This window comes from Lontra canadensis, unplaced genomic scaffold (genome assembly GCF_010015895.1).
Source record: "Lontra canadensis isolate GAN:19392208 unplaced genomic scaffold, GSC_riverotter_1.0 scaffold29, whole genome shotgun sequence".
Lineage (NCBI taxonomy): Eukaryota > Metazoa > Chordata > Mammalia > Carnivora > Mustelidae > Lontra > Lontra canadensis.
In genome coordinates this window covers 8,237,700-8,261,255 of record NW_022631023.1, presented here as the reverse complement: position 1 = coordinate 8,261,255, position 23,556 = coordinate 8,237,700, and the positions used below count along the sequence as shown (strand labels likewise).

General features: G+C 49.3%; 1 protein-coding gene across 1 annotated transcript in view; it reads left to right on the top strand.

The window, feature by feature from the left end:
* Positions 1-19,642, top strand: part of SIM2 (SIM bHLH transcription factor 2) — a 51,111-nt gene extending 31,469 nt beyond the window's left edge. The window contains exons 8-11 of the mRNA XM_032865349.1: positions 13,379-13,526; positions 15,105-15,273; positions 16,096-16,504; positions 18,749-19,642. Of these exons, the coding sequence (XP_032721240.1) occupies positions 13,379-13,526; positions 15,105-15,273; positions 16,096-16,504; positions 18,749-19,206 (1,184 nt within the window). The 3' untranslated portion in view covers positions 19,207-19,642. The remainder of the gene's footprint in view (positions 1-13,378; positions 13,527-15,104; positions 15,274-16,095; positions 16,505-18,748) is intronic.
* The last annotated feature ends 3,914 nt before the right edge of the window (positions 19,643-23,556 follow it).

Below are 23,556 nucleotides of genomic sequence, written 5' to 3'. Positions count from 1 at the left end.
GGTCCAGCCTTCCTGCCAATGGCCGGCTCAGGGGTGCTTGGTAAGGGGGTGGAGAAGGTTGGAGGAGCCGGATCTTCTCCTGCCCCCATTCTCCCTTTGCTTTGTGTTGATGAGAAGGCGTTTGAGGATAAGTGGCTGGTGTCAGGCTGAGGGTGGACGGCAGGTCAAGGACTGCTCGCTCTGGCCACATTGTCTGCCTGCCCAGCCGTCTCTCATCCCAGTGGGCATGGCAGTCACTAGGGTGTCGCTAGGCAGACTCACACAGCTTCTTCCTGCTCCCTTTTGATTCACAACAGCGAGGAGAGGTCGCCGTGCATGGACAGACTCAGAGTTGTGAGCCGCCTTTGTATTTCTTGTGTTTCAATAACCAAATCGTGATACAAACATCCCTGTCGTTCTTGAAAGCAGCTTGGTCAGGAAGCAACTGCTGACCATTTGGACGGGATCTATAGGTTGGCCTCGATCCTATGGGGGCTGGTACAGGGGTAGGGAGTGTCGATTACAGAATGAGTTATTGGGGAGACTTGCTTGGCAGAGAGTAAGCTGAGAGTATGTGCTCTAGAGTCACGAGAGTGGTCGGGAGATGAAGAGGCATCTGCTTTGAGGGTGTGGAGCAGCAGCATCACCACGGAACAATCTAGAAGGGAAGAGAGGCGTGAGGGTCCTCATCTCCACACCACCTGGGGTATACCCTGGGAGGGACATTCCCAGTCACCACCACTACAGGTGGGGAAGGCAGGCAGCTGCTCTGAAAGCCTCCACCCCACAGGTCCCCAGCCCCCTTCTATGGAGGCAGGAGCTCGTCAGGACCCCTGATACCCAGCAAGCCCTGATATCCCCTCAAATTACCTGCAGGAAGAGTTGCTCCTCAAAGTGGGGCTGTACTGGAGGACATTAGGTCTCTAAGCCCGGAGAATGAAAACTTATGGAATTAAAAGTCTTCATTTTAAATCTCATTTTTAAAAAAAGATTTTATTTATTTATTTGACAGACAGAGATCACAAGTAGGCAGAGAGGCAGGCAGAGAGAGAGGAGGAAGCAGGCTCCCTGCTGAGCAGAGAGCCCGATGCGGGGCTTGATCCCAGGACCTTAGACCATACCTGAGCCAAAGGCAGAGGCTTTAATCCACTGAACCACCCAGGCGCTCTCATTTCTTTTTTTTTTTTTTTTAAGATTTTATTTATTTGTCAGAGAGAGAGAGAGAGAATGCACAGCAAGGGGAGCACAGGCAGACGGAGAAGCACGCTTCCCACTGAGCAAGGAGCCTGACGTGGGGCTCGATCCCAGAACCTGGGATCATGACCTGAGCCAAAGGCAGACGCTTAACTGACTGAGCCACCCCGGCGTCCCTTAAATCTCATTTCTTATCTCTGTGCTACCTGGCTCATAGAGGGGAGCAGGGATTTTTTTTTCCCCCAGGGGAAATAAATATAATTTGCACTTTGGAAATGTAATGAAAGCCACAGTGATGATCAGCATGAGGCTCTTGTGACCCCGACACAGTCTAGATGCTTTGCATGTGTCCATTCTGACCTTTCGTCATTGAGGGGAGCTGGGCGGCCCTTATGCCCATTGCCCAGCAGAGCAGATGAGCCCCAGGGGTGGAGGCCTGTGGCCGGACAGCAGCTGAGCCAGACAGGACCGGGGTCCAGGCTTGTTTGGCTCTCAAGCCTTGAGCGGTTTCCGCCACAAGGTGGCTCTTAGACGTGGAGACATGGGCCCGTCTTTGCTGCATCAGGAACCCCAATCTTCCCAAACTCACCCGGCTTATGAAGGGACTTTATTTATTTGAGAGGTCCTCTGCAGTTTGTATGACAAATTCACCTTATCCCACTTAGAATTTGGTATTTCTAGATATCTCGACAAGGGAGCCCTGAAAGGGAACACATTCACAGGCTTCCAGGAGACACAAGGAAAAGACAGAAGCATTTAGAAACCAGAGGGAGCACGGTGGTTTTTAAATTTTCCCCAAATGCACTAGAATTGGTAAATCAAAGAAAATTAAAAATAGCAATACTGACAATGATTGCCATTGTGCAGTGACCTTTGCGACAGTGGAGAAACCACCACGGGGACAGGAGGTAGAGAGCATATCGCAGCCAGGCTGAGGGGAGATGGGGCGTGGCCGGGGGATCCGCCATGAGCCCCATGTCTGTCTCAGACTCCCTTGCCCAGCTTTTCCTGACATAAACTAGAGCACCTTCAACAGTGAGAAATAGCAGAGGCTCTTACCACAAATAGGGGCGGGAATTAGTCTTCCAGAGCTCACACCTTGGCTCCAGGATTGGAACATTCTTTGGATATCCCCTTCAGGAAAGCCATTAATTTTGCCTTCAAAGCTGGGACTCTCAGACGAAGAAAGGGGACGTATTCAACATGCGGAGCGTGGTTTTTGGAAGCCGGGTCTTTGTGGGTGTGGAGCTGGGGCGGTTTTGAAATCTCTGTGTTGTGAGGTAGCTGGGGCTCTGAGTCTCCTTCCCACGCACAGAACTGGGGCCAGAGGGGCCAACTCCGGGAGCCGACCCTGAGCCTAGAGTTCAAGGACAGCAGTTTATTTGGACAGTGGCCAAAACATGGTCAAGGGAGAGAGAAGTAAGTCACGGAGGGGAAGGAGTCTTAAGAGGGACTTGTCTGTCTGGGACTCAGTCATGGCGCCAAGGCGGGTGGGCTGAGGCATTTACGTTCCTGTTTCTGCCAGTCATCGGCTGATGGCCGCTCTCGGGGCTGTTAACCCCCAGCTCCCCCACATCTGTCAGCGTGGGCTCTGCCAGAGAAAGGCCTCAGGGGGGAGATGGGGCCGTCAGAAGTCGCTGGGTGCACTCCCTGGTGAGGGATGCGATGAGGCATCTGTCAGAGCGAACGTCCAAAGGGCTGTGTCTCGTCAGCCTACCCCCCGCCCCCCCGCGTTGGTCTCTAGGCTTCGAGAAGGTGTTCTCCGTCCAGCCCTCCCTCCACAAGCTGCTCCTCACCTCCCAGCCCAGGTGGTCATCTTGTCCTCGCAGGCACTGGTCACCTCTCTCTGAGGGGCCCTGTCACCCCCACAGCCCAGGGGCCCAGTTGGTCAGTTTGAGTGTTGTCCACACCCAGACTCCTGCCCCGTGGGAGCTGGGGGAAGCCAAGCCTCACCCCACTCTTTCCAGTTCTGTTTTCACTCCTCGTATGGTGTCATCTGCTATCACCTCTCCTCCAGGAGGATGTGTCCGGCTCCTTCCAGCCCTGCCTGCTTTCACCTCACGCTGTTCGGATCCTTATGGAGACTGTACTGGTCTGCTTGGGCCGCCATGACAAAATACCCCAGGCTTAAATCACAGAAATGTGTTTCCTCACAGTTCTGGAAGCTTGAAACTGAGATCAAGGTGTTGGCAGGGCTGGGTTCTCCGGAGGCCTCTGTCCTTGTCCTGTAGATGAGCGTCTTGTTCCTGTGGCCTCACGTGATCGTCCCTCTGTGTGTATCTGCGTCCTCATCTCTTTTAATTATAAGAACACCGGCCATATTGGATTAGGGTTCCCTCCCCCACCCCCGTCATTACTTCATTTTATTTCTGTTACTTCTTTAAAGCTCCTATCTCTAAATACAGTGACATTCTGAGGTACTGTGGGATGGGGCTTCAACATACGAATCTGGGTAGGACACAGTTCAGTGCATGACGGGGACTTTCTCTCAGAGCTCTGTGTCCTTTAGTAGACCCAGCTGGACAGGCCGGCTTCAGGGGGACGGGTGAGAGAAGTCTGAGAAGGCAGGATTCATCATTTGGAAACGTGACTTTTCAGTCCTGTCCCGTGGTGCTTCAGTAACTGATGGCAGAGCTCTGGGCCGGGCACCAGCCTCCTGCCGTCCAGGCTTCACCTAGATCCTGGATCCACACTGGGCCATGCCAACCTAGGACTCAAGTCCTTCATTCTCATCACAGCTGGAGCTGGCTTGTTGTTTGCCCCAGGAGGGCAGGCACGCCACTTCCTTTCTGCCACGACAGAAGGAGGCCAGAGATAGCCAGGACTATGGCGACCCTCAGAACTCCAAGGCCTTGGGGGGGGGCACTGGCCTCCTCTCCCAGGGGAACACACAGACACATCCGTCTTCGTAGTTGATGAGGTCACCGAGCACAGGAAACATCTGCCAGCACCCAGGGAAGTCACTGTCCAATTTTCCAAGGCCAGATTTTCTCCACACTGGCGTCCCAAACCCAGGAATCCCGGGAGATGGGGGCGAAGGCCTCTGCCAGCAGCAGGGTTAGACATAAGGCCGTGGTGGCTCTGGAGGAGCACAGTCAGCCAAATGGTTTTCACACATTGTTCAAAATATTATCTTAACCCAGAGCAGGGACCCACAGGGTCCAAAGAAAGCACAGCCCCTAAAGAAAGAGAATTCAACACCTTCCAGAAAGTTAGTTTCCTGAGGAGAAGCAGAACACGGGTTTCGTGAGATCAGAAAGACGGGGCTGGCATGGCCCTGGCACCTCGGCCTCTGTGTCCTTGTGGACCTGGGCCTTCCCTGCCAGTCAGACTGGGCCAGCACTTTCCCCTGAAGCTTCTGCAAGGACAAACAAACCCAGATCCTCTAGGGAATGTATTTGACCCACCCCAGCCCCCAAGCCTTCTCCTGACCACCATCCCGAGGTGGCTCTGCTGAATGTGGGCCCCAGCACAGGCCTGACAATCATGCGGCCTCAGGCCAATACACAGCTTGGGAAGGGACTGACATCTACGAACCTGATGATTTCTGTTGAGGGACACTGGACAGATTTCTCGTGGACACAGTAGTTCGGAAGAACTAGGATATCCACAAAGCTATTTGTACAAGATGGGCAGAGAATGTCCCCCTAGCTTTCTAGTTAGGCCCCTCTTCACAGTGGGCCCAGATCACAGAGAACACAGGCCATGTCCTATTGTCAAGACATTTCGATATCCCAGAAAGGCTTCAAAGTCTGAATGTGTGGTCTACAGAGTTCAAGAAATAACTGTTATAACAATATGATAGGACAGCTGGTAGACACCCATAGAGAACGTACCTTAAATGGCACATAGCCCAAATGTTTATGGGGCCAGGCCGGTGACATGTATGAATGGGCAGCTGGAGGGCAGTAGGGAGTGGCAGAGCCTGTGGCTAACGCCTGACCAGCCAAAGGCACCCAGAGTAACAACAGCACTGGGCCACCAGCAGAGCCCACCCATGAGCTTATGTGGTACATGGGACACCAGTTTGCCTAACTCTATGGAACAGGAGACAGAGGTCTTCAAATGAAAGATAAAGTTGAAAGGAGTTTCTAATCTACTGTGACCATTGCATTTTAAGTGACACTAGCCTCTGCTGCTAGCCTTGCTTGTCTCTGGACTGGGAATGGATGACTACGTTTAATTCATACTCAGATCCTTTTTTAGATCGTATCCTCCAAACAGAGTCTGGAGGTGGTAGTGCCTTGGTCCTGCAGGTGACGGTGTGGGGAGCCTGTGCATGAAGGGGGAACCACGAGCGATGGAGCAGTACAGAATCCTAGAAAGTGCAGCGTGATCCACGCGTCATCCTGATCCCTGGAAGCAGTTTGGGACATCTAGACATGTAGACTGTACCTTCGGGATACAGATGGGTCAGACTCAGCCCAGCTTCGGTGGTCGGTGCCACGATGTGACTCTTGGGGACATTCTTCCTGAAGGTGCTTCCGTGTCATCCTACCCATCCTACCCTCAGCGTGGAGCAGGGTATTGTGTGGGGAGCGTGCACGCCCCCTTCATGGGGCTTTCTTGAGTCTCACCGACCACCCCCTCGAGGCCGAGCCAGCCCAGAGGATAAGAGCAGGAGAAGCACGGGGATCGCACTCACCCATTTTCCCATGGAGGGTGTTATCCTGGCGGGGGCTGAACACAACGGAAATGCACTCGTGCACAGTTCTGGGGACCAGAAGTCTGAAGTGAACGTGTTGGCAGGGCTGGGCTCCCTTTGGGGCCTCGAGAGAGGATCCTTCCTGCCTCTTTCAGCATCTGCTGCTGCGGGTCCATCCCTCCAGTCTCTGCCTTGGCTGCTTTCCCCCACGACCCCTCCGCCGGCGTATGTCTTCTCCTCTTCTGTCTTAGAGGGGCATTTGTGTCAAGTAAAGCCCACCCCATTCCAGAACAATGTCGTCTTGAGATCTTTAACAATGACACCTGCAGAGACCCTTTTCCCAAATATGGTCACATTTGTAGGTTCCTTGGGTCAGAAGGCAGAACATATCTTTTGTGACAGGCATTTCTGGTGTCCTCTTCAGCTCTTCATATTCAAAACCAAATAGAAATTGTGCTCCAGGCCAAGGCTTACTGTCCTCTCAGAGGCCGAGAGGCCTAGTTGTGCCTTCACGAGGAATTCCAGAGGAACCGGGCAGGCCACCTGCTTTTCTGGATAGCAAATTTACGGAACCAGAATCTCTACCCCAAAGTGGCCTCAGAAAATCACGACCACTGGCCTCCATGCCAGCATGGGCCACCCTGATTTCGGAAATATCTTGGACCATGATGTTGGGGATATTATGTTTTGGAAGCTCCAGAGCCAAGACCTCTGCCCCCAGAGCTCACAGCTTAGGGGAGTCTCCAGCCTGGCCCTGTCCCTCACCTCCAGGCAGGGCCTTAGCTCATAGCCCTCCACCTCAGGATCGTTTCAGGCAGCCAATTAAGAATGACGGACTTGAGGGGGAGCTAGAGCAAACCAAGGAATGTTGTGACTAAGCATCTAAGATTTCAACTTGGATTGATACGTGGACTATCACCATGGGTCATAGAGAAGAACAAAATTCAGTGTCTATGTTTGTTTGGTCTCCGTATCTAAGCCCCATCCCAGCAGAGGCAGGAAGGGTCAGAAATAAAATCTCGGCAACTTCTCCCATTGGAATCCTAATATGAAATATTTGGGATAAGCTGGCTTTATTGTATCTGGCTTAGATGATTACGGATAGGTTTTAGTAATGTTGTAAGAAGTAAGGGAAGTATGGGGGTGCCTGGGTGGCTCATTTGGTTAAGTGTCCGGCTCTTGATTTCAGCCCAGGTCCCAATCTCCGGGTCGTGGGATTGAGCCCCACACTGGGCTCCACGCTCAGCATGGAGTCCGCTTGGGATTCTCTCTCCTTCTCCCTCTGCCCCTTCCTGCTGCACATGCGCGCTCGCTCTTTCTCGAAGGGGGAAAAAAAAAGAAAAGAAAGAAGGAAAGTATGAAGTACAAGGTAGGAAAAAGGAAAAGCATATAGTCTTATTGCCGGGGGCGCTATGGATACCACTAGGAACAGACTTCAAAGTTGAGGAGCCTCATAAGCATTTCTGTTGAGGTAGGAATGGCCACTTGGGAAATCCACATGTGGGACCCTTGTTGGATCTTACCGAATCTCTTTTGGGGCCAAAGGCAAATTGGTTGAGTCTTCCTTAACCTTCCACCTCTCCTTTCACATATAGCTACAGAGAACCTTCTGGAGGCTGCAGCCTTCTCCTCCCACAGGGGTCACTTGGAGGAAAGGGAGTCAGGACACCCAGCCTGGGGTTCAAGCTGTGCCCTCAAGATTTTTTGGCCCCACTTTCCAGTGATGCCTGGATCCCACAGTGGCATTCATGCAATGCATGCAAACCTGAGCTGGAAATAGAAACCATGGATTTTGCTGTTAAAAAAGCAAACCCCCAGGGCTGCCTGGGTGGCTCAGTGGGTTGAGCCTCTGCCTTCAGCTCAGGTCATGATCTCAGGGTCCTGGGATTGAGTCCCACATCGGGCTCTCTGCTAGGCAGGGAGCCTGCCTCTTCCTCCTCTCTCTCTCTCTCTCTCCTTGGGATCTCTCTCTGTCAAAATAAATTAAAAAAAAAAAATCCTAAAAAAAAAAAAAAAAAAAGCAAACCCCCAGGGGCGCCTGAGTGGCTCAGCAGGTTAAGCCTCTGCCTTCAGCTCAGGTCATGATCTCAGGGTCCTGGGTTCAAGCCCCACATCGGGCTCTCTGCTCAGTGGGGCCCCTGCTTCCCCCTCTCTCACTGCTTGCCTCTCTGCCTACTTGTGATCTTTCTCTGTCAAATAAATAAATAAAATCTTAAAAAAAAAAAAAGCAAACCCCAAGAGGAGAAACATTAGAAAGATAGCTCTTTGCTGCTACCTCTGTCTGTATTTTTCAGCATGGAATCTCACTCCTGTCAAGGGAGCCCACGCAAGTGCACATGCCAAGCCTGGGAAGAAGAGAGCTCGTGTCTGCCCTGTCGCAGAGAGCCCTGCCCCTCGTCTGGGTGGGATGGAGGTCCTGGGGCTAAGTAGGGAGCCTGTGGCCTGATTCGTGCTGCATTTCCACTTCCCGACCCCCACAAAAACGACTTAATCATGGGAAAAATAAGTGTTCACTTTCATTAAAAAATGAATACCTCCTTATTGTTGGAAATGTAGGCTATCAAGAAAAGCTGAGAAGAAAATGAAACTTACTTGTAATTTGACCAGTAGGTAATGAGAGTTAATATGTATCAAATCCTTGCTGTGGGTCTTTGCCACTGTTCTAAAGCTTCAAACAGGTTATCTATCCTCTCAGCAGCCAGGTGAGGTGGGGAGTATGATTATCCTCTTGTTCTAAATGGGAAACTGAGCCACAGCGGGTTAGTAACTTGTCCAACATCACACAGTTAGCTGGGGTGTATGTGTGTGTGTGCGTGTGTGTGCAATTTTTCCTACAGGTACTCTCTGCCCTTCTGAATCTTGTCTTTTTTTTTTTAATGAGACATAATTGACATGTAACATTACATATGTTTCAGGTGTACAACATAATGATTTGACATCTGTATGTGCTGCTACATGACCACAATGAATCTAGTTAACATCCATTACAGTATATAGTTATAATTTTTTTTCTTGTCTTGAGAGCTTGTAAGATCTACTCCCTTAACAACTTTCCATACATAATACAGTGTTATTAACTAAAGTCCCCATGCTAGACAGTACATACCCAGACTTATTTACTTTATTTTTTTAAAGATTTTATTTATTTGAGAGAGAGATCAAGAACACTAGTGGGGAGAGAGGCAGAGGGAGAAGCAGACTCTCTCCTGCACATGGAGCCCGACTCCAGGTTTGATCCTAGGACTCTGAGATCATGACCTGAGCTGAAGTCAGATGCTTAACTGAGCCACCCAGGCGTCCCTCCAAGACTGAAATAAACATTTCATAACTGGAAGTTTGTACCTCTTAACCCCTTTCACCCATTTCACTCGCCTGCCACCCCTCACCTTGGCAACCACCAACCACCGGTCTGTTCTCTGCATCTATGAACTTTTTTTTTTTTTTTTTTTTTTAGATTGCACATGTAAGTGCGGTGACATGGTATTTGTCTTGGACTTATCTTACTGAGGATAATACCTTCCGGGTCCACCCATGTTGTCCCGAATGGCAGGATTTCCTTCTTTTTTTAGTGTGTGTACATATATACACCACAATTTCTTTATCCGTTCATCCACAGATGGACACTTAGGGTGCTTTCGGTTTTTGTCTTTTGTAAATAATGCTGCAATGAACATGCAGGCACAGATGTCTTTTCAAGTTAGTATCTGTTTCCTTCAGAGAAATACCCAGAAGTGGAATTTCTGGATCAGATGGTAGTTCTGTCTTAAATTTTCTGAAGAATCTCCTTACTGTTTTCCATAGAGACTACACCAATTTACATTCCTACTGATAGGGCATAGGGGTTCCCTTTTCCCTACATCCTTGCCAACACTTGTCAAATCTTGTCTTTTTGATAGTAGTCATTCTAACAGGTGCGGGGTGATGTCTCCTATGATTCTGATCTGCATTTCCCTGACAATTAGTAATGTGATGAACTTTCTTGTGTACCTGTTGCCCACCTGTATGTCTTTGGGAAAATGTCAATTCAGACCCTCTGCCCAGTTTTCAGTTGGGCTGTTTTATTTATTTATTTTTGCTACTGAGTTGTGTGAGTTCTTTGTATATATTGGATATTGACCCCTTATCACATATATGATTTGCAAATATTTTCTCCCATTCGGTAGGTTGTTGATGGTTTCCTTTGCTGTGCAGAAGCTTTTCATTATGATGTAATGCTACTTTTTATTTTTGCTTTTCATATTTCAGGGAATTTTGGGGGGTTCCATACAAATTTTAGGGTTGTTTGTTCTGTTTTTTCGAAGGATGACACTGGAATTTTGATAAGGATTGCATTAAGTCTGTAGATTGCTCCAGGTGGTATGGGCATTTTATATGAATTCTTCCACTCCATGAACATGGGATACCTTTGCATTAATTTCTGTCTCCTTCAGTTTCTTTCATTAATGTCTGTAGTTTTTAGGGTCTTTCATCTCCTCAGTTAAGTTTATTCTTAGGTATTTTATTCTGTTTGATGTAATTTGTAAATGGGACTTTTTTTCTTAATTTCTCTTTCTAACAGTTCATTATTAATGTATAGAAACTCAACAGATTTTTGTATATTGATTTTATATCCTGCAGCTCTACTCAATTCATTTATTAGTTGTAAGAGTTTTTTGATGGAGTCTTTAGGGTCTTCTGTATATGTTGTATCATCTGCAAATAGTGACAATTTTACTTCTTCCTTTTCAGCTGGGTTGCCATTTATTTCTTCTTCTTCTTACCTAAGTGCTCGGCTAGCACTTCTGATTCTGTTGAATAAAAGTGGTGAGAGTGTTCCCCTGTTGAGTGTGGTGTTAGCTGTGAACTTGTCATGAATGGCTTTTATTATGTACAGTGGGCATTTATATCCCCACTTTGTTGAGAGGGTTTTTTTTTTTTTTAATCATAAATGGGTGTTGAATTTTCAAATGATTTTTCTGCACCTATTTTTATCCTTCACCTAGTTAGTGCGGTGTATCCTACCAATTGATTTGCAGATATTGAACCATCCTTGCATCCTGGACATAAATCCCGTTTGATCTTGGTGTGTGATCCTTTTAATGTATCATTGAATTCAGCTTGTTAATATTTTGTTGAGGATTTTTGCACCTATGTTCATCAGAGATATTGGCTGTAATTTCCCCTTTTTTGTGGTACCCTTGTCTGGTTTTGGTATCAGGGAATTGCTGGCCTCATAGATATGTCTGAAAGTATTCCCTCCTCCTCTGATTTTCCGAAGAGTTTGAAAAGGATTGATATTAACTCTCCTTTAAGCATTCGGTGAATTCACCAGTGAAGTCATCTGATCCTGCACTTTTGTTTGTTGGGAGGTTTGGATCACTGATTCAGTCTCCTTAATAGTAATCATTCCTGTTCAGAATTTCTGTTTCTTCATCTTTAGTCTTCATAGATTGTATGTTTCTAGCAGATTATCCATTTCTTCTAAGTTGTTCAATTTGTGGGCATGTAATTGTTCACAGCAGTCTCATATGATTTTCTTATTTCTGTGGTCTTGAATGTCTTATTTTCACTTATCATTATACCATACACATTCCCCATAATATTACAAAATTCATATTAATCAGTATTCCAATAGCTGCATAGTACTCCAAAATGTATTTACCATCTTCCCTAATTCTTAGGCAGTCAAGTCTCCCCCTCACTTTTTTCCCAGAATTATAAACAGAACTGCTTATAACAAGATCAATTATTAGAAGTGAAGTCATTATGTCAGTGGATATGAGCCATCAAACTGCTTCCCAGATGGACTATACCAATCCATGCTTCTCTCAATGCATGACAATGCCTCCCACCATACATTAGCTGACATCACCCATTGTCAGTTCATTATTTTCTTTGAGATACAATCCACATAGTATGAAACTCACCATTTTAACCATTTTCAGAGGTTTTCTGAATATTTACAGTGTCATGCAACTGTCACACTGAACTCTTTACTGAGTTCTAGAACATTTCCTTCATTCCAAGAAGAACCCTGGTACCCATCAGCAGTCACTCCTGGTGCTCCTCAACCCCCAAGTTCTGTCAACCACTAAGCTGCTTTTGGTCTCTACAGATGTGCCTGTTGTGGACATTTCACATAAATGGAACCATATAATATTTGTTTCTTTTTAAATGTCTGCTAATTTAATGAATGTTATCTAGCTTTGAACTAAGCAAATACATTGAACATTTGTTTCTCATTTATCTTTATTCTTTGGTGAATTGTTTTTTCAGGTCCTTTTCTCATATTACTTTTAGGGTCTTAATGTTTTCATTGATCCATGTGAACTCTTTATATATTAAGGCTTGTAGCTCTTTGACTATCATATTTGCAGTATTTTTTCTTCTGCACCAGAATACTTTACAGCAGGTGTTAAAATGGATGATAAAGAGGCACCCTTAATATGAAAAGCCACAAAAGGCAGTGGAGAACCCCAGGAGTGTTTGGGCAGATGGTGAGGAGGCTCTGCCTAGTGGCACAAGACGAGGGCTGAATTTCTGTGTCTGTGAGCCCCCAGGAGGTCCCTTCAGTGCCAACTAGTGCAAGCACAGAATTTGGCCACCTCCCCAAATCCCTGTTCAGATGGCTGCTAGTTAGGGCCCTAGGGCCAGCCCTGCTTTGAGAAGCAGGAATGCTCTATAGCCATGACCTGGGCATCAAGGGATGCATTTTAGATTTGTGCTGGCCTCCCCCTCCCTGGAGAAAGCTAACTGGGACTTTCTCCTCTCAACTGCCCACCCAGAGCTTCTGGCACTTTCCTTCCCCTCCAGCCTGTGCTCTCCAGGCCCTGAGAGAAATGAGTAGAGAGATTTTGGATGGGAGTGTGGCTTAGCAGTATGGAGTTTGCGCCCATGCGTGGAAGGTGGGCCTATAGGCCCAGTGTTAAGAAACTAGCCAAGCAGAGTTCTTTCCTACATATGCAACATAGGAAATTAACAGGCCCGGGGAAAAGTGGGGCTGACGGGAAGAAAATATAAAAGGCATCAGAACAGTAGTCTCTCTGTGAATACACACATGTTCTGGAGAGTAGCAAATACCAACAACAATTGACACTTGGTTGAATGTACTTATTATTTTGTTTAAATAACTACACCACCCCTCCCCCTGGTGCCTATTAAGGGTTTGGGGGATTAAGGGTTTGGGGGATTATAACATAATCATGGCATTTGGGAAACCGAAATGCAGAACCAATTTTATCGCTCTGCCAAGTGTAAATGTTGTATGGGGACTAATTGTTTTTCCCAATGAAATCAGTGACTATTACTTTTGATGGGGGAGGGGAGTGCTACTGAGACCCCTGGAAGCCATAGGTAAAAAAATCTTGCCTGCGTGCGTGTGTGCATGTGCGTGTGCGTGTGTGCGCATCCAAGCATGCACCTTCCTGTGGAGAAAGCCCATTCCTTTGTCAAGTTCTCAGAAGCGTCCTTGACCCCGAAAAGCTCCAGAACCGGGACTATGGGTTATTCGTGGGGGGCGATGTCCCTGAAGCTGGGGCCTGCTAACTGCCCCTCGGGACTCATGTCATCTTGTGCTTGCAGTGCTGGTGAAGGGCCAGGTCACCACCAAGTACTACCGGCTGCTGTCCAAGCTGGGCGGCTGGGTGTGGGTGCAGAGCTACGCCACCGTCGTGCACAACAGCCGCTCGTCCCGGCCGCACTGCATCGTGAGTGTCAATTATGTCCTCACGTAAGTCAGACGTATTTGTTTCCTTGCTCTCTCCTCCTCCCGTCCCTCATCAGTCCGCTCCCACAAGCACCATCGCTCCCTCTCTCTCTCTCTTTCCAAAACTGTTCATTTGTCTCCTGTTTTGTTTTTATTTGAACAATCTGTTCGTTTGGGAAGGGCCAAACTATTTCTGTACTCAGCACGGAGAGCCAGGCGCTGGGCATTGGGTGAACGCCGGAAAGGGAGCCCTGGCCCAGGCACAGCTGAAGATCAGACCACAGAGACCAGCTGTGGGGGGGGGCAGGGGCAGGGGGCAGGTGCCCTTGCCCTCCATCTTGCACAGAACGTATAGGCGATGTATCTCCAGGACCAGGAATATGAATTTATGCTCTTTGTGTCCACAAATGTCGGGGTCATCTTGTGCGCTCCTGCCATGTGGGACAGGAGCTATCTCACATCTTTTCCTGTCTTTCTAGACAGCCCATTGCAGATAATGATGAGCGTTTGGCCCCTTTAAAAATCCCTGAAGGTCAAGTTCAGTTGCATATACTTTTTTCTAAAAAGATTTTATTTATTTAACAGACAGAGATCACAAGTTGGTAGAGAGGCAGGCAGAGAGAGAGGAGGAAGCAGGCTCCCTGCTGAGCAGAGAGCCCAATGCAGGGCTTGATCCCAGGACCCTGGATCATGACCTGGACCGAAGGAAGAGGCTTTAACCCACTGAGCCATCCAGGCGCCCCATCAGTTGCATATACTTTCAAGACCATTAGGCACAGCAGGACATGGGTCTCCCTGGGACCACACATTACTGTGGACCCACCATGGCTACTGTATGTGAAATCACCTGTACCCAGCTCTGGCCCTGAACTTGATGTCCAGGCTGTCCCCCAGCCCTACCCGGAACAAGGTCCTCGAGTGTCCTCTAGAGCAGGAAGGATTTAGGCTCTCAGATCTTTCATAGAATGACCAGGTCGCTGGTTTCTTGATTTTGTTTTTGATTTTTTAGAACTAGAGGTGATTTTAACAAAACTGTAGGGAGGAAAGCATTTTGGCCCCTTCATGATTCTTCCTAAGCAGCCCAGTGGCTGGTACTCCGGGGAGCTTCCTCACCCCTCCAACCACGAACATGACATTGCCGAGTTAGGTCTTCAGGGCACAAGCTGGCGCCTGTTGTGGAAATGGACGAGGCTGGCAGTCAGGCTCCTGGACCCTTGCTGGTCTCCCACCCACGCCTCCCTGGGTGCTAACTGAATGATAAGTAGTGCTTCTGCCCTTTCCTTCTGCCCTGACACGCTTCCTCATGGCCCATCGTGTCACTGGGAAACGTGTTTGGGAGCTACAGGATGCAAGAGCGCCAAAGTGAAACCCCCCCACCCCGCTATTCCTGCCACATACACTGACCTCACAGCATTGCCCAAGCCTTCAGGGGGGCTTTTCTCACGAGGGTGGGCTGCTCTCTGCTCAAGTCCTGTCCCACCCAACCTCAGTGGTCTGCTGTGCTGGAGGCCCGGGAACGCACCCGCTCAGGGGCTGGGGCCGGGGAAGCCGCCCTTCCCCCGCAGCCCGCTGGACAGGACTTGTCCTGCTCTTGCTTCTCAGGGAGATCGAATACAAGGAGCTGCAGCTGTCCCTGGACCAGGTGTCCACGTCCAAGTGCCAGGACTCCTGGAGGACTGCCTTGTCTACCTCACAAGAAACTAGGAAATCAGCTAAACCCAAAAACACGAAGATGAAGACAAAGCTGAGAACAAACCCTTACCCCTCACAGGTAAGCCCGGGGGGGACTGCTGGGGCTGGATGCAGCAGGCACCCGGCCGGGGGTGGGTGAGGGTGTTCAGGACCACCAGCCCGTCCAAGAACACGGAGCCTCTGACCGCAGAGCGGGTCTCCCGGCCCAGAAGTTTCCCTGTGGCGTGTGGGCAAGTCCCCTGGGGATGTCCCGGGCACTTGGCAGAGACACAGCCTAGAGGCACGTGAAACTAACATCTGGGAGGGCTCGTGAGGTCTAGGAAAAAAAAGACTAAATTAAGAAGGCACATCAGCTTGCTGGGTTCCATGTTAAAGTGGCTTAGCGCATTGTGTTTCCACAGCATTTATTTTTTAACGAGAACCTTCCTTTTTTTTTTTTTTAAAGATTTTATTTATTTATTTGACAGAGAGTGAGCGAGAGAGGGAACACAAGCAGGGGGAGCGGTAGAGGGAGAAGCAGGCTTCCCACTGGACAGAGAGCCCGATGGAGGGCTTGATCCCAGCACCTTGGGATCATGACCTGAGCTGAAGGCAGTCACTTAATGACTGAGTTACCCAGGCTCTCCTTTTTTTTTTTTTTTAAGTGTAGTTTGTAACCTCTAGTAGAAAGTGTGTGTGTGTGTGTGTGTGTGTGTTTGTGGCATGTGGTCAGCTTGGGCTCGGGAGACCTCCTCCCACACAGGGACTGGGTCACTGTGTACTGTTGGCTGTGCACCTGTCCCCAGTGGGGCCTCCCCGCTGTGGCCGCGCCCAGGGATGTAACTAAGTCCTAGAGGGTCAGGTCTGGTGAGGCCGGAGGGGTCTCTCACCGGCCCCTTCATCCGTCTTCCTTCCCATGCAGCAATACAGCTCGTTCCAAATGGACAAACTGGAATGCAGCCAGCTGGGAAACTGGAGAGCCAGCCCCCCGGCAAACACCCCGGCACCCCCAGAACAGCAGCTCCATTCAGAAAGCAGTGACCTTTTGTACGCCCCGTCCTACAGCCTGCCCTTCTCCTACCATTATGGACACTTCCCTCTGGACTCTCACGTCTTTAGCAGCAAAAAACCAATGTTGCCAGCCAAATTTGGGCAGCCCCAAGGATCCCCGTGTGAGGTGGCACGCTTTTTCCTGAGCACCCTGCCAGCCAGTGGTGAATGCCAGTGGCATTACGCCAACCCCCTAGTGCCTAGCAGCCCGACTCCAGCTAAAAGCCTTTCTGAGTCGCCAGTGAACACTGCTCGGCACAGCCTTGTGCCAAACTACGAAGGTGGGTCATGTTTGCACGAGGGGAGGGGGCAGGACTGTAAACAGCGGCGGTGCTGGCGGTGGGTGGCAAATGGAAAAAGGATCCTCACACTTTGGGCCAACTTTTCCTTTTTCTGCTTATAAGTAGGAGTTGCTACACTTTCCTGCTCTCAATGAGAGGAGCTTCACGAGAGGGAGAGAAGCAGGGTGACCGAGTCTGTGTGCCTCTCGTGGCACCGGTGACAGCATAGAGGGCAGAGGAACCCAGGGATTCAGCCACCCTCCATAGAATCCCTGGCCTCATTTGCTCCCCAAGAGGGAGACAAAGTGATTTTCAAACCCAGCTCCTGGGTTTGAGAATGCTGCAACCGCAGTTATTTTACAAGACTACTCTCCCACTCCACCCAAAAATGAATATGGGACGCTGCTGGTTTGCTTCCCAAGCCAGTTTTCAAAGTGTGGAAAAGAGTGGTAAAAATTCCTGAGCTCAAAGACAGAAGTGTCACTCACCAACCCAGGGCAAATTACGTAAACACTCCATGACTCAGTTTCTTCATCTGTAAAATGGGATCATAACCCATGCGATATGCCTACTACCCCAGGGATTGGCCAGCACCAGTGGTTCAACAACAGAGAGAGAGGAATGGCCCCTACCCCAGCCCTTCCTGGTCGCAGACAAGCAAATGTCCTCTGTGGATGTGCCATCAGCATCCCCAGGCCCAGACAGACTCCTGTTTGCTCACTGGACCAACCCCAGGCAGAGGGTAGGTAGGGGTTGAGAGGTAGTTGCGAGAGGTACACTCCTGTTTCATGCAGAACTAACTACTGCTCAGAGGGTAGCCCACGATGGTTCGAATTTCCTGCATTGACTCCTACATTCAGGGTGAATGTGACATACTCAGAAAAGAAACACCTGCCTCAAGAGAAGAGCTTTTTGGAGCCCCCTCCTTCCCCTCTAACTTTCTCTCTTTGGAAGCAGGTAGGGCTCTGTTCCTCCTTGGGTTGCTTGGGGCAATCTCTTGCTCAGACTCTGTCTTTACAAGGCTGAGACACATTTTTTTCTCTAAACCTGAGAAGAGGGGTAGATTGTAGGAGAAAGCAAACCATGTTGGAGATTACTAGGACATGTTTTTCCGAAGTAGGCAGCTTAGAAAAGAACACACCAGCGACTAGGGCAATGCAAACCTGCCTTCTGGTCTGGGCCAGTGCTTGGAGCCACCAGGTCCTCAGTTTTGGACAGACAGCCGACAGCGCACGGGGTCACTCCAATAACCAAGGAAGGGATTTTCCCCAATGACCAGAAAGGCAAAGCTAAGAGGCTTGATAACAGCTGAAAATATTATTCACTTGAGGTTGATCTGAAAGAATTCTTTTTGTTTGGCCAATGATATAACCAACACACAGTATCACATATATTTTTAAATTGCTATTTTGAAAGTGAAAGAGGTTAATAAGGAGCTCATTTGTCATACCCTTGGTAAAAATGGGCCAAATTTGGGGGCAATTCGTGATCTACTTCCTAGTCTTCTTTGATATTAAAGGAAGACAAAGTTTGTCTTAAAGGAAAAAAAAAAAAAAGCAAAAGCAAAAAAAAAAAAACACAACCATAGGGAGCTAACTGATTGCGGGCACCTGATTAGTTTGGGTGGTTATGACCTTTAGTTAGGACATAATACTAAAAGGAGCAGGCGTGATTACCACCCACTGAGGGCTAAGCAGCAAAATAAAAGGTGTGAGAAAGAGGAAAAAAAAACAGGGTTGGCTGGGGTCACCTTACCCGGCAGGCAGTGGAAGCCTCCAAACCAACGCTGTCCAACATGGTAGCCAGTAGCCACGTGCAGCTCTCGCGCACGGAAATGTGGCCCGGGCACCGAGAGGTGCTGCTGTGTGTGCACGGCACTTCGAAGACAGAAACAAAGAATCAAGTATCTCGGGTCTTTGAAGGGTATTGATTCCACATGGGAAGAATCTGTTGGATACGTGGCATTTACACTGAGCAGCGGTTTCCGCGAATTCCACCTGTTTCTCTCCGCGCTGGAGCGCGACCTCCGGAGCGCGGCAATGTGCAGCCTGCACTGGACAGCGCGGGCCTGGGCGCGGAGGGGAAGGGGCCCAGGCGGCCGCGGTGCGGGGGGGGCGGGGGCGGGGCGCGCAGCGGGGGGCCGAGGGGGTAGTGGCGGCGTCCGGATCCGCCGGGTTGGAGCTGCTTTGGGCAGGTCCCCTTCATCCCCCGCGCGGGCGTCTAACGTGTCGCCTGTCCCCGCAGCGCCCGCCGCCGCCGCCGCGCGCAGGTTCGGCGAGGACACCGCGCCGCCGCCGCCACCGCCGCCGCCGCCGCCGCCGAGCTTCCCGAGCTGCGGCCACTACCGCGAGGAGCCCGCGCTGGGCCCGGCCAAGGCCGCCCGCCAGGCCGCCCGGGACGGGGCGCGGCTGGCGCTGACCCGCGCGGCGCCGGACTGCTGCGCGCCGCCGGCCCCCGAGCTCCCGGGCGCGCCTGCGCAGCTGCCCTTCGTGCTGCTCAACTACCACCGCGTGCTGGCCCGGCGCGGGCCGCTGGGGGGCGCTGCGCCCGGCGCACCCGCTCTGGCCGGCGGCCCCGGCGCCCCCGAGACGGCGGCCGGCGCGCTGCGGCCTCGGCCTTCCGGCCCCGCCGCCGCCTCGCCGCCCGGAGCGCCGCTGCCGCACTACCTGGGCGCCTCGGTCATCATCACCAACGGCAGGTGACGTCGCGCTGGGCTGCCCGCAGGGAGAAGCCATAGGCCAGGCCTCGGGCTCCCGTTCTCCAGAGCGCAGCCGAGTGGCGAGGGGCGAGCTGCAGACGCACGGTTTAAATTAATTTATGCAGAGACGACTATTTTACTAGAACTCCGCGGCCGCCTTCTAGATTTTTACGTAGATCCCGCAAACGCCGGTGCAGGGGACTGCGGCGCGGCCCGAGGCCGGGGGAGAAAGGCCCGCCGGACCGTTGTCCTCCCAGAGCCGGGCCCCCAAGGGGCGGGGCTGAGCGCCCCCCGCGTCCCGCGTGTGACCTCAGACTACCCCGTCGGGGGGCGGACTCGGGTGCCCCACCTTGCCATCGGGCTCGCGCGCCTCGCCTCGTCCCCGGTGCTCAGTAGCCGTCCCGCCGGGGGACCGCAGGAGCTCCCACCCCGCGGAGAGCACCCCCGTAGAGCGGAGAGCCCCCCCATGCGGTGAGACACGCCGGGCGGTGGCCCCCCCGGAAGGAGGCGGCCTCGGGAACTCAGCGCTCCTGGCGTCTTAAGGCAGGGTGTGAGGATTGAAGTCCCGCGCGTCGACGACAACTCTGACTTTGCAGGTCATTCACGAGTCTCATTAGAAGTTGTCGTTTTAATTTAAGCCTTTTCTGAGTACAAACATCATCAAGCCGAGACCAAGGGGGTGAAGGCACGTGGGGGTGCCCCACAAGCACGTTCATGAGCTTTCACTTCCTCCCAAGCCCTATGAACTCTCGATACCACCAAGAATAGCACCTTCCGAATAGATGAAATAGGCATTAAATGCAGAGCTAGAGAGAGCCAGGTGTTTTCTGAGAATGACACGTTGGATGATGAGGTGCCCAAGGCGACTGGCTACCCCTGTCGGGTTTGATTACAAGGCAGCATCCCTGTGGCCCACAAAGACCTGTAACTCCCTAGGCTCGGGTTTGCTACAAGTAATGCTAATAAAGTTAGTTAAATTGCATGTGCAATATGGAAAATTGTCAATGGACTGCGCCCTCGTGGAAGAAAGCTCGCTAGAGGGATGGTATAAAAATGGTGTATACATTTTCTTCAGCATTTCTTGCATTTTCTGCATAGCAAAAAACAAAAACAAAAAAAACCCTTCAACATGTCCTGTATGTAACAGGTGAACAGAAATCCTTTTATAAAGCACCAGCAGTGTTTAAAAAACAAACTTCCCTTCATTTTTGTCTTTTATATTTTTTGCTTCAAGATTTCACCATTTAAAAATCCCACCGTGCCTCTGAAATGGATTGGTGCATGGAACCACCGTCTTTCAATCTTTTCCACACTCTAAAACACGCCCTCCTCTCCCTGTTTCCAAAATGGTTTTCTTTCAGGAAACTCTGCGCCTTTCTGAGTGGAAAGAGTTTTCACAAATGTCTTTTTAAGTCCTCGTTGGCGAATCGAAGCGCACCTATATATAATTGACTGTTTGCAAAATCTGAGATGATTGCTTGCCAACCTGGTGTCACACTGAGGGTCTGCCTCATTCTTAGCAGGGCGTCAGGAGCCTTATGTAGGGGGTGACACTTGCAAACTTAGGAACAGGAGTCTGTCCTGCAGCAAAGGGACTGAGTCATAAGCATCCACCTCCCTACTGCACTTAGCGATACCTCATGAGCAGCTCTTTGTGCACACAGAAAATAAGCCTGGGGTATTATTTTTTTATGCTCACAAGTCCTGTCATTAAACCAGGATTCCTGAAAGGTGCGGTTTGATGAGCAGATATCACGTGACATTTTTCAATAAAGTACCACAAAATGCGTTTGTGTCTCCCTTGTTATTAATCATCGGGGGCTGTGTTCACGAGTAAATACAAACCACGAAAGCTTTCGAGCAGTTTAGGTTACTATGAAAAGATAAGACCATGATAGACTTGCAAATGATAACGTAAACAGTCTTAACAATGAGTGTGTGTATACTTGAAAAATGAAATGTGTACTAGGGAAAACTTCCTTGTCTAAACAAACCTAGGGGTTTTCATAGCCTAGAACACGAAGGAAGATTGCTACGCAAGCAAGCCGGCTTCAGGGCAGCTCAGTGCAAAGTTAACAGGAGTTACCATGGCAACCTAATATTGTTACCTCCATCTTTAAGAGTCTGCACATTTAAGCTGGGGATATCATTTCTTGACTTCTGGGAGGCTCTGGCAGGGTAAGAGGAAGCATTTTGACAAATATGACTCTCTTTCACAAAAAAAGAAAAAAAAACTGTAGTGGGTCCTAACCCGTTGACAAAAACGCCAGATCAAAAGGATTTGAGAAATAGACCCAGTTCAAGACTGGCCCGGCCCTCCAAGGGGCCTCCCAGGGAAAGGAATTCCTTTATGTTCATGGAAGCCCTTTCTAGAAAAGCCATTCCATTCATACCTTTGTAGAGAAGGGAACAGGGTGTGAAGAAGGCTGCTCTGGGGAAATCTGCAAGAGCTGGGTATTTTGCACCCCCTCACCTCCTACCCCTTTGTCCTTTTTAAAGTCCTATGGCCAAGCCTTCCCCCATGGACCCTAAGGACGGGAGAGGTTTATACAGTCAATGAATCCTATACAAAGTCTACCTGAAGTTGTAATTTTGTTGTAACTGTAAGACAGTTAAGGTACACTGTGGGGGCTGCTACAAATAATATGGGATAAAAAGAACATTTTCAAATAAATGCCAGAAAATTAGAGTAGTGTAAAATCTTAGTGAATCGTACCCCTTGGGTTATCGAAGATGCATTATTCAAGCTGTTCCTAAACTTAAGTATGATATATAAGGTTAAAACCTTGGGGGGAAAAAAACTCAAAAGCTAAGCGGTTCTTATAAAAAAGAGTAAGAACAATTCTACAAGAACAAAATCTGTTCGTATAGTAAATTTGTTGTTATATTAAATTTTTCAATTTAAAAATTTATATTAAATGGTTATATTAAATTTATTTCTCACTTCAGTTAAAAGGGGTCTTTTTTTTTTTTTTTTTTTTTTTTTACTTTGGGTTTTGCTAACTTTCATTCTTTGGAGTACTAAGATTTCTCTTTTGTATGACACTTAATACATTTGTCAAAAATAAATCAAAAACAACAAAGAAAGCACCCAACTTCTCAATACTTAGAAATACATACATATACCTTACTATGTAAAACTATTTATTTTGTAAAAATGTTTAAATATGAATAAAGATACTGTAACCAAGAGTAGTTGCCTATTTTGAAAAATGAAACTTGTGGTCAAAAGAACAACGAGCCCAAACTGTACAGAAAAATCTTAAAGTTTATTTTGGTAGACTTGCTTTTTATAGGCATTGGCTTAAAGTGATTACTTTTCTGAGACAGTTCTTTGGAAAAGGTAAAAATGCGAAGGTTTAAAATTTCAGATGTGCATAGTAATAAGCCAGGAATGAGGATTCTCCCGTTCTGCCTGTTAAGAGCAAAGAGATCTTCCAGAATGCAAGCCGAAAATGTCCGCCTGTGTATCCTGAAGCTGCTGGATGAGGCTGGCTTCTCTCCTGGTTCCCAGGCTCAAGGGTAGGGGCAAGTACACTGGCCATCCCCGCGGGTGTATGGGGGGGGCACGGACTGGAGGCTGCATGCGCCACCCCCCCACGTTTGTTCCCCACCCACCCCCCATCACCCACTTGATCCCACATCAGGCCAAGTCTGCAGGAGCAAACCCCACTGGCTATTTCAGACCAGACATGAATCCTTCAACTTCGCCCAAGGTCAAGGGGACGCTGCTTCAGCCAGGAAGGCCTTCTGGAAAATAAAATATGAACGAGGGAAAACTTTCTTGTGCATCTTCAGGGGGCGCTTTCCCACAGTTTCCCCTGAAATCTGCAGCCAACCCGCAAGGGAGGAGGTCTTGTTTAGTTTTGTTTTCTTTTTACATAACCAGGTAGATGCTCAAGGGCAGCCTCTAAACTTGGGAGCAAATCCAGTGTCCTGGCGATGCATGCCAATCCTGAGTTCAGTTGCCATGTTTTAAAGACTAGGAAGAAAATGGAACGTTTCTGTTAAGACCTGAAAGTTCCTTGAGATCGGAGATGGCCGGGTGCCCGAAGGCCCCCAATCCATGAGGGTAGTGTAGCAAGTAGATAATTTCCCTAATGCGAAGAGCTCTAAGGAAGATGCTTTTATTCAGCTATTCTCTAGGAAGCAGAATTTCATAAGTCTTTGGTTCACAGGAGGCAAGAGCGGGTTTACGGAAAACGTAGCATCTGCTTCGAGTCTCTATTTTGTCTCCCCCAAGACAACTGCGTGGCGGCACACGTAAGGAACAGTCTTGAAAGCACAGAGGCCAAGCCGTATGCCCGGAACATCTCCCATCTGCACTGACACGGCCACACATCATTAGTTTTAA